Below are 11,388 nucleotides of genomic sequence, written 5' to 3'. Positions count from 1 at the left end.
ATCTGTGACATACATGTATACATACATATATATATATGTATATATATATATATATGTATATATATATATATATATATATACATATATATATACAGAATCAACAATATATTACACATTCATAAGCATAAGCTCAACGCAGACATAAATACTCGTATAAAAAAATATTTAGATTCCGATGAAATATTACATATTTATACATTCCTTTTTCAACTGTTCTTTTTTTCTTTCTTTCTTTTTTTCTTTCTTTTTCTTTTTTCTTTCTTTTTTTTTTTTTATACATGATTTTCTCGATATATCTTGCTTGCTCGTATAGAATAAATTTCTCTCATAGTTTCATCGAGAAATAGATAATCGAGGAATATTAAATAATAAATTGGAACATTTAATTCTCATTGTTTAAATGCTATTTAAAAGGGAAAAATAAAAAAAGAAAAAAATTACACAAGATCGAAGAAACATTTGTCAGAACATTTGTAAAATAAAGAATATTTTCTTAAATTAAAATGATATAATACTGATCGTTTCATCTCTCTTCATGAGCCTATATACACTTTCTTCTTTTTTCTTTTCTTTTCTGTTTTTTTTCTTTTATTTTTGTATTTCTTTTTTTTTTCTTTTTTTTTATTTTCTCACAAATTACTCTCTTCATATTATGAGATATATATATATATATATATATATATATATATATATATCTGTTTATAGAATTATTTAAAAGGATAAATTAAATATAACCGTGATGATTTAAGATATAATATGGACGTTCAAAAACGATAATATTAAAAATAACGAGTATGTATTTCGTTAATAACTAATCGTTAATTAATAAATTCATTAATTAATCAATATCGTTAGCTCGCCTTGGATGAATGAAAATTTCGATCGAGATTGAGTAAACGACGTTCACGACGTTTTCCTTTTTCCTCCTCCTCCTCTTCATCTTCCACTTCATCTTCATCTTGTTCATGTTTTCGTTGATGTTGTCGTTGATCGTCATTTTGATCGAATCTAGAAGGTATCCTTTCGTTAAAACGAAACGGATTATTGATAAGTTGACCATTGCCTTGTGGATAAGATGGTAATGCTTCTAATATCCTTGGTGGATTTTTTTTCATATTAGTTAGGAGCGAACCATAAGTTTTATTTGTTGGATTATCATCTATGGTCCATGCGTATCGAGTTGAATGACCGTGAACTGTTATAGGATGTTGACTCGGTTTATAAACATTTGATTCGGTGATTACAGGCGCGCTAGTTTGCAAGTTCAATGCGTTCAATTGTAGATAATTATTATTAGACGGAGTCGTTGTATCTTCCGAACCGCCGGACTTGCTCAAACGATTTCCTATTTCTAAAATAAGAAAAAGAAAATTATAAAGATAATCATGAAGAAGAAGAAGAAGAAGAAAAAGAAGGTACAGTTAATTTCCGCATTTCGTACATTGGATTTAAACGTTAATTATTACAACTACGGGAGAGATAACGCGAGTCGATCGTGAAAGCGTTTTACTTGCTTGCTTGCTTGCTTGCTTGCTTGCTTGCTTGCTTGCTCAGTTTCTTATATTTCATATTCATTTCTACTTTCGTTTCACTTAAAGTCTTTAACAAACGATCCTTTCGCTTATTACGAAACGTTTAATGAACAAACGCGATCAACATTTATTTATATATATATATATATATATGTATATATATATATATATATACATATATATATATATATATATATATATATATATATATATGTTCGGTTGGAGAGAAGAAAAAAATATCATAAAATTTCTTACGTTAAAAATCAATCAAAGAAATAATAATAATAATAATAATAATATAATAATAGTAATCTCATTATCTCATTATTATTAATAATAAATAATATTATAAAATAATTATAATAATAATAATTATATCTATCATAAGATAATAATTTAATTACCATTAATAATAATAATAATAATAATAATAATAATAATAATAATAATAATAATAATAATCCTACCGAATGTTTTAGCCTCTTTGACACGTGCCAACAATGTATCAATTCTATTTCTACGAAAATATGTTCCAGCAATGTCCAACTTCTTTGTCGTATCCTTAATTTTATTTTTATCATCAATCGTCTCGTCTGCGGTCTCATTCGTTGACACGTTTAAATTCGTTTTTCTATAATCCTCCCTCCCTGTTGTTTTACCGTCATTATTGTTATTATTATTATTGTTGTTAAGATCTGCCTTAGATATAGTTCCTGGTGTCGTCATCGTGTTCGTCGTCATATTACCATCACGTAATTGAATGAACGTTGGTGGTAATGTTATGTAACTAGATGCATCCGGAAGTCTCCAACGATTTAATTCCTCGGACCAAGTTGCCGATGCCCTTACAGATTCTACGTCCCGTAATGGACAACCTGGTCGCAAATGTGGTATCATTGCGTCGCACAATTGTGACGTAAGTAATTCACGTCGTAAGAGATCACGACGTTCCGCGTCCCAGGATGCTTGGAGATCGGCAGCTTCCGCTTCTAATTGACGTACTCTCTTCGCCATTCTTTTCAATGCATCCTCGGTAGATCTGACATTAAAATTGAAACCATTTTAATTGTACAATTATCATTCCATCATGATTTCATAATCGTTCCTTACTTTCGTTATGTCTTTTTGTTTGTTTTTTCCTTTTTTGTTCTTTATTTTTCTCTTTCGTCAAAAAAAAAAAAAAAAAAAAAAAAAAAAAGATTCGTGGGTTTTTTTTTTTTTTTTTTTCCCCCTATATACGACGTCTAATATGATAGATTTGAAAAGATTTATGCACAAGCGCGTGTGTGTGTGTGTTCTTTTTCCTTTATTTCTATTTTTATATTATTTATTTTATATTTATTCATTCATCTATTAGTTCTCTTTTGACTTCCTGAATCTTATTAATTTATGATTAGGAAATGTTTGTTTAATTTTTGAAGAATATTGTACATATATTAATGATTACGCAAGATCCGTTCAGTTTCTAAACATAATTCTACACATTTAATTGATCGAGTAAATTGCGTAAAGTCAAAACTCTACAAATTTATATATATATATATATTTTTTTTTTAAATATCTCAAATTTATAATTATATTTAAAAACGGATATATTTGTAATCATTCAATAAAATGTCTTTAAATTATTATCAAATCTATTAATCCATCAATTCTTGAATATAATGTTATATAATGCTAATGAATAAAAATAAAAAAAAAATAAAGATAGAAATAAAAAAGAAAACATACATACACACACACACACACACAGAGAGAGAGAGAGAGAGAGAGAGAGAGAGAGAGAGAGAGAGAGAGAGAGAGAGAGAGAGATCTGTGATATTAAAAGTCGTATAGAAAAAAGAAAAAGATAAGAAAATAAAAGAAAAAAAAAAAAGAAGAAAGAAAAAAGAAATCTCCAAAACAAATCGTTCATTAAAAATATCGATCAAAAATCGATCAAATAAATAAATAAATAAATAAATAAATAAAAAAATGTCTATGTTACCTTAGTTGGCCGTAAACTTGGAAGACACCGCCATCTTGACTGCTAGCTTCTAAAACACCAGCAAGAGCTTGCAATCTCTTTCTTCTCTTTTCTCTTCGTTTCCTTAACTCGTTATTGTCAAGTGCCTCCCCACCAATCGTAAGTTTCTCCAATCTCCTTAATACTTCTTGTTTCGCTGCCTCTCTCTTCTTCCTTCGTTTCTCTTCCCGTTCTCTGTCCAATTCATCGATAACAGGTTCATCCTCGTGCAATGTAATTTTACCATTATCATTCTCGTATCGCGATTTCAATATATCAAGTTCCTCTCGTAATCTTTTAGCGGACAAATTCGAATTCTCACATTCCTTTTTCAATCTTTCAACTTCCTCGTTATATTCTCTATCCGTTGTATCAACGTTCTCATATAATTCAAGATCTTTAGTCGAGCCAATCGAATCGTTCATCTTATCATTTGATTCCAATAATTTACGAAGTCTCTGTAATTCCAATTGATATTGTCTTAACAAAGCATCTTTAGGATCCTCATTGACAACCGGTTTGTTTTTTATACAACGTGCCCTTGCGGCATATCGAAGTGTACTCAATGTCTCGTCGGCATCAATGTCACTAGGACTGATGCATGCTATCATAAGTGTTCTTGCATTGCCACCAAGACTATCCCTTAGTAACCTAGTCAATTTACTATCCCTATGAACGTACCAATTTCCCGTATTTCCCAAAACAGAAGGAAACAAAATCAAAAAAAAAAAAAAAAAAAGAAAAAGAGAAAAAAATATATATTTATATAATATATAATATCGTAAACAATGTTCCATATGTACGGTCGTTAATATCAAATTAAATAAAAATATGTTATACCTATATGGTACATGTCGACCATTGCCAGCAGCCAATGCGCTAATGACATTACCAAGAGCGGATAAGCTCAAATTAATACTAGCGGCTTCCTTCAAACGATCCCCGGTAGCACCGGTTCTCGTTTGTCTCTCCGAACCAGCCAAATCGACCAAATGAAGTCTTCCTCTTCTAATAGCGTTACTACCACCCTTCTCGTTATCGTTAATAGCTATTGCCTCGAGTGCAAGAGTCAAAACCGCGTGACTCCTCGAACTTGCTGCGTTCATCTTCGTAGCGGCTGCTGCCCTTTTTTTATCACCTTGTTCGATCAAACGTGCGCATTCCGCAGCGTCCTTGACCGTGACCTCGCGCAAACCACCGGCCACGTAAGTACCTTTGGTTGAATCCTCCTTCAGCATCAACAATGATTCACCCGTATCTTCCTTCAATAAATCCCGTAAACGTTCGTTATAAATCTCGAGATAGCTAAGTAATGCCAAATAACGTGTCTCCGTGCTCGATGTTGAAGTTGCCTCGAACAAATGTTCCAATGTACGTTCGATGAAACCTCGCATAGTATAAGATTTCCCGCAACCTGTTTGCCCATAAGCAAAGACCGTACCATTGTAACCGTGAAGTACAGCCTCGACGATGACCGAGCCAACGTCCTCGTAAACCAATTCCGTACTTGAATCCGAACCAAATGCTGCGTCGAATTGATACACCTTCCCGCCAGTCAAATTTCCATTCGAAGATGGACTCTCCAAAGTACAACATTTTGTCTGGCTGTCGATCGTCACGACGCTCTACGGATTCAATCATTATAATGATACTTTTTAATTATTTATCATTTAACACATAACGTTCTAATGGCGAATGGATTTTCTAAATTCTTTTCTTTTTTTTTCTTTTTACCATTAGAAAAATTTTTAATATATTTTTCAACAAAAGTATAAAGCGTGCGATTCAAACTTTATAATAATGTGAATTATTTTATATATCTTTTGTTCAGATAACAATTATAAAAAGTATATATTCAATGAATAGACATCGATTTTTTGCAAAATTATTTTAACCCTCAACGCGTTACCGACGGTTCATATTGCAAATTGTTTTTATAACATTATTTATTTAATTCTTTTTTTTCCTTTTTCAAGATCATTAAAACCAAAAATATGCTTCTTGTGTATATGTAATAAATGTAAAGTCCAACATAAAAATCAATTGTGGAAAATCGATTCGATACTAAATGTTTTATCGACAGTCGGTATTGTAGATTTCTACGTAAAATTTGTATATTAAAAAATATTTCATTTTTTAATATTTCTCTTTCATAGATTTAACGAGAAAAAAGAAAAAGGAAAAAATGAGACAGCATATACTTTCCATAATAAAAATAAAATCTGTAATATACAAATTTTATATATGACAACAAATTTTTTTATTCTTACGAAAGATTTAGAAGGAGAAAAAAGAAAATATAAAAAATAAATAGATCAATTTGTTGCTAACGAATGAAACTTTTTTTTTGGTCTTGTTTAAAAATAAATAAATCAAAGAAAAAAAATAAAAAAGGAATAGTAATATACATTAATTATATACATCTAATCAAGTAATGACAACATACATGCTGCTATTTATAATTTACTAATAATAACGTCAAACAATTTCAATTTTTTGATTAATTTGGTTTGGCAAATATAACCAATGTGTCATCTAAACGTATTGCTCTTATCAAATAGAATTTTAAATATAGGTCAAGGTTCGAGCACGTAACTTGAAAGATATATATCTATTGATTCCCGTATTCATGCACTTATGCGAAAGAACTACATAAATCGATTGACTTTACTCGATTAACGATGGTATGTATGTACGTACATATATACATATATATATATATGATGTATGTATATATGTATATATAATAGAATCAAATACTTGTAAACAATAAATCTTTCGAGTGTATATATATATAGGTATACACACACAGATAAAAACGCGCATACATACTATGCATACTTTTCACTGCATAAATTACAATATATATACATATAAATTTTTTTAGACAGACGCGTATGCACAAATAAATATATACAAAATAAATAAATACATAAGGGTATAAATATGTAATAAAAATTATTTTCCAGAAATTAATAATCGAATAATTATAAATGTACATTAGACCTCATTATTTTTTTTAAATACACGTATATCTGCGTCACGTATATATATATATATATATATATATATATATATATATTATAAATATTTACACACACATATTTCTTAGTACACTTCATCATATTCACGCTTATCGATGGAACAAAGTCTATGTCGAATCGATATTTCAAGCGAAATAGTTTTCATGTTACTTTTGCAACGCGATGCACGTGACGATTAGAAAATATCTACATATTTTTACATATACATACATATGCAACATACATACATATGTATATACATTATACTTACGAAAAAAAATATGACGAAAGATGCAAGAGATTTTTTTTTTTTAATTTATGAAATTTCGCTTATGAGAGATACTGTAACAAAAAATAAAAAGAAAAAAGTGAAAGAAACATAAAAAAAACTAATAACAATAATAATAATAATAATAACAATAATAATAATAATAATAATAATAATAATAATAATAATAATAATAATAAGAATAAAAATGAAAAGTTTCTTCCGTTGAATTTTTTCAATGAAATATTTAAAGGGAAAAAAAATTGCACACACGTATACAAATGCATACATACATATGTATGTATGTATACATGTATATATCTATGTATGCAAGAGGAGCGTCATGTTCAGCAATGAGCAAACGTTCCTTGTTTTGGTACGGTCGCTAAGTTACAATGCGTTCGATATTATAACGATGAAGGTTTGAGAAACATACAAAAAGATAAACAAAATTATAAAAACATGAATACATGCCACATGAGACATATTATTACATCTTATGTATTGTATCCTATATAATACAGATGTGTAAGGCAGTAATTCTAACTAGGCATAAGTGCATCAATCAAAATTTATATTCCTTATCAATGCTCCCTCTACTGCTCTATTGACCGATATTTTCTCTTGTTATTTCTTTTCTTTTCTTTTCTTTTCTTTTTTTTTTTTTCTTTTGCTGACTGTTGCTGATTGTTGTTGACTCTCGCGTTGACGTACCCGGCACCCCTGTTGCTTTTCTCGACTGCACATGGGCCGACATCTTACGGCCACTTTTACGGACTCGCTCATCTAAAAACAAAAAAAAAAAACAAAAAAAAAAGAAAGAAAAAAAGAAACAAAAAAAAATTTAAATTCAATATATAATATATATATTTATATTTTTTGTAACTTATAGATTATATATATATATATTTTTTTTTTTTTAAATAAATTTTAGTAAACATGTATATGTGTATTATTTTCTTTTATATAATTATTCATATTAATATTATTTATGTATATATATATATATTTCTTTTTAATATATAATAAATTTTAATACATATAATATATGTATATGTATGGTTTTTGGTAAAATTATTAAATTTTCTTTTTTTCTTTTTTTTTTTTTTCTTTTTTATGATTTATAAATTTATTTATCCGAACGGTTTTATACATATACACTTAGTAAATTTCAGTAATCATGTGTCTGTATATATACGTATATATTTATATATATAATATAATTGTTATTATATAATTATTTTATATAATTATTTAATTTTTATATGATTGGTTACGTTTATTTTATTTTTTTATTATTTATATATATATATATATATATTTTTTTTTTCTTTGGAAATTTATAGATAAGTCTATTCATATTAAATCATTTTCTTTTTTTTTTTTTACGTTAATGATAAGATCGTAAATGAGTTTAGATATAATGAGTGATAAGTATATCTGAATAGAACTATACACAACAATAAAATCTATAGTAAAGTGTTTCTATGTATCTTCATACTTTACGATCGAATATTAGTATATATACATATATATATATATAACTATATACTATGACGAACTTGATAGATACATAGATCTGTTATTCACAAGGTCAAAACTACTTGTTAGTCAAATATGTAAGATACGTATCATTATAGATGATGTGCCAATAATTTTATAAAATAATAATCGTATAATTATTTTTAATTAAAAAAAAAAAATATATATATACATTTAAATTATAACCATTTACAGTTCAATAATACTTTAGTAATATTCTATTTTAATAATATTTTTAATATATATTTATATTTATACTATTATTATATTTAAACCATTTATATTTATACTAATATATATACTATTTATTTATTTTTTTATTTATTTATTTATTTAATTATTTATTTAATTATTTAATTATTTATTTATTTATTTATATAAACTATTCATACTATATATATATACATATATATATATATATAAATAAATAAATTTTTGTTAACATAAAACAATTTAATTATAATAATATCTAATAATTATCCATCACAGTTGTCACTCAGATTAAATGAAATAATTTGTGATAATGCATATGTATGAATCCTAAGTAAACACGTAAGTAAAAGAAAAAGGAAAAAGATTTCAGATTAGATAGCATGGTAGACGCCGACTAACCGAGTATACCCTAAACTTTGACCTACTAAACGCAATGTAATCCTGTAACTTCTGCTATAGTTAAGAAGGTCTATATCAAGATCAGAATAAAACCGCGCAATTGTATTACGTTTTAAAACGAAAGAGAAACAAGTATAAAAAAAAAAGAAATAAACAAACGAAAAAAGAAAAATTAAATTCTTAAAAAAGATATATATTATGAAAATTTTTATATACGAATAAAAAAAAAAAATATATATATATATATATATGTGTACATGAAATATATCGAACATGATATAATATTCTTATAATTCTAACGTTATTCGTACTTATTTCCGTGTTTATCAAGAAATTTATTTTTTTTTCTTTTTTTACAAAATTTATTATCTTTATTATTATTACACATGATACTATAATATTACTAACCTCGACGACGACGATGACGAAATATAATATTTATTTCGGGCATGCGATAGTTATATCTTGTAAAAATAGAAAAAAAACGAACACTACACTTATCTTTATGCTTATAAGTTAAAAAAAAAATAAAAATTTTATTACGATGCGAATAAGACTTAAGAAGATATACACGCGAAACGACGTGGGAAGCAGTACTGTCCAAACGATTAAAGCATTTTCACGATGTACGCGACACCTCGTTTCGCTTTTCACTTTATGCGCGCGCGCTCGTTCAAAAATATTGAAGAAACGCGCGTTCAATCTATACGATCACGTGATTGGCCGATCCACCGCAAGATCCCCACTCCAACTCTTATCATCGTTCTCTCTTTCTCTAACACGAGAATTGTCTATAGTCAAACCTTATTTCGCTTATTACGATTTGCTAAGTTTTGTGAATGAAAAAATAAACGACATGGCCATACCGTACAATTTGAAAAAGCCCGAGGAGGTTAAGGAATATCTGAAAAATCTTCATATCGAATATAAATTCGGTTGTTACAGTGAAAAAAATCCTGAAGGTATATAACACGGGTGATCTAACCTATTGCATCGAACGAACGTGCCGTCCTCTTTAGTAATATTCTTTTTCTGTTCCTTCGTTTCTTTTTTGTTTTTTCTCTCGCCTCCCTCCCTTTCTTCTTCTTTCATTTCCAGTTTGTCATCTTTTGGGTGACTTTAACGAAGCCATCAAGAAGGAATATAAAACTGCTGCGATCATTTATAAATCAAATTGTGACGAACGTAATTTTCCGAGAAGTTGTGCCAAATACGGAGATTATCTTATCGTCGGTAAGTTATGTGACGATTAGATGGCAGCAGTTTGGCTCTACGGCTTCTCGGTCGATAAAGAAGGAAGCGCGCTTTTTGAAATTTTATTTCTAATATTGTCAATGAAGGAGAATGGGAAAAGAAACTTATCGACGTTTCAGTTCAAATTTATATGTTTCTTCGTTTTTATAGGTAAAGGTTGTAAAAAAGATATTAATGAAGCATATAAATATGAACAAAAAGCTTGCAATTTTAATGACGATAATGGTTGTCTTCATGGTGGTATTCTTGCCATAACTGATCAACTTGAGGATGATCCTTCTATGCAGATTAATAAAGGAATAAACATGTTAAATAAGGCATGTTACGAACTCCATTCGGAGAAAGCCTGTTTCTTTCTATCAGGTATTTACATGAGTGGAATAGAGAATCACGTAGAGAAGAACTTCAAAGAGGCTTACAAATTATCACTTAAATCCTGCGAATATGGGAATCCGTATGCCTGTGCAAATGTATCTCAGATGCATTTAAGAGGCGATGGTGTCAAAAAGGATTCTGAATTGGCCAAAATCTTTCGGCAACGAGCTGATCAACTTTTAAAAGAATTAAAACACGTTCCAACGTTAAAGTTCCAACAAGGCATTGAAAACTAGTGACACCATATGTTATATTATTGCAAAGTCATAATAAAGAACGTTATGTTTATAAAAAATTAAATGTATTTTTCTTACGTCATTTATACGATCTGTTGCTAGTACGTAAGTTATTTATTTTATTATCGAATATTTTATCTATAATGTTGGTAATACTGATCAATAATGTGAGTTTTATTAGGTTATGTAAAGGGAAAATTTTGGTTCAAATGAAAAACTATAAAACTATGATTGTTTTAATCAAATAAATAATTAATATGTAGTAATTATTTTCTACATACTATATTATATTAACTGTTTATAATTTTTCATGCGTATGAATATATTAACATTAAATTATTAAATACGTATTTCATTTTTAAATAAAATACATAATATCATAATAATATTATCTTTATAAACATTATATTTCCAGATCTAATATAACATGGATGTAAGAATTTTAAGGGCAATATTGCATAGCTGTGAAGATGCAGAGAAGAGTATTGAAAACACGGAAGAATATAAAGATTTTCTAAATACGGATGTATTTGTACCAAGA

General features: G+C 27.9%; 3 protein-coding genes across 5 annotated transcripts in view; 2 read left to right on the top strand and 1 right to left on the bottom strand.

Annotated features, from left to right (window-relative positions):
* Nucleotides 1-710: 710 nt before the first annotated feature.
* Nucleotides 711-9,633, bottom strand: LOC118447672 (osmotic avoidance abnormal protein 3). 2 transcript variants are annotated; one of them, XM_035879925.2, is made up of 6 exons: nucleotides 9,391-9,633; nucleotides 7,543-7,614; nucleotides 4,378-5,162; nucleotides 3,520-4,206; nucleotides 2,000-2,571; nucleotides 711-1,351 (listed from the first exon to the last, which is right to left on the bottom strand). In XM_035879925.2, the coding sequence occupies exons 2-6, from the start codon at nucleotides 7,612-7,614 to the stop codon at nucleotides 852-854; spliced, it is 2,616 nt and encodes an 871-aa protein (XP_035735818.2). In that variant the 5' UTR covers nucleotides 9,391-9,633; the 3' UTR covers nucleotides 711-851. The 2 variants fall into 2 exon arrangements, with proteins under 2 accessions (XP_035735818.2, XP_085511481.1); XM_085655355.1 differs by lacking the exon at nucleotides 9,391-9,633 and adding an exon at nucleotides 6,832-6,902 and having other exon boundaries at nucleotides 712-1,351; nucleotides 7,543-7,592.
* Nucleotides 9,634-9,690: 57 nt separating this feature from the next.
* Coa7 (Cytochrome c oxidase assembly factor 7) overlaps nucleotides 9,691-11,388 on the top strand; it is a 1,715-nt gene continuing 17 nt past the window's right edge. The window contains exons 1-4 of one of the 2 annotated variants that reach the window (XM_035882501.2): nucleotides 9,691-9,944; nucleotides 10,081-10,215; nucleotides 10,387-10,948; nucleotides 11,263-11,388. The exon at nucleotides 11,263-11,388 is cut by the window's right edge and continues 17 nt beyond it. In XM_035882501.2, coding sequence (XP_035738394.2) covers nucleotides 9,839-9,944; nucleotides 10,081-10,215; nucleotides 10,387-10,847 — 702 coding nt within the window. In that variant the 5' untranslated portion in view covers nucleotides 9,691-9,838 and the 3' untranslated portion in view covers nucleotides 10,848-10,948; nucleotides 11,263-11,388. Of the gene's footprint in view, nucleotides 10,001-10,080; nucleotides 10,949-11,262 lie in introns of both variants that reach the window. The other variant, XM_085655361.1, reaches the window with a different exon arrangement.
* Nucleotides 11,275-11,388, top strand: part of LOC118448567 (uncharacterized) — a 1,141-nt gene continuing 1,027 nt past the window's right edge. Inside the window, exon 1 of the mRNA XM_035882108.2 lies at nucleotides 11,275-11,388. This exon is cut by the window's right edge and continues 105 nt beyond it. Within this exon, the coding sequence (XP_035738001.2) occupies nucleotides 11,275-11,388 (114 nt within the window).

This window comes from Vespa mandarinia, chromosome 2 (genome assembly GCF_050613455.1).
Source record: "Vespa mandarinia isolate Hongniang chromosome 2, ASM5061345v1, whole genome shotgun sequence".
Taxonomy (NCBI): Eukaryota; Metazoa; Arthropoda; class Insecta; order Hymenoptera; family Vespidae; genus Vespa; species Vespa mandarinia.
This window is presented reverse-complemented; position numbering and strand designations above follow the sequence as displayed.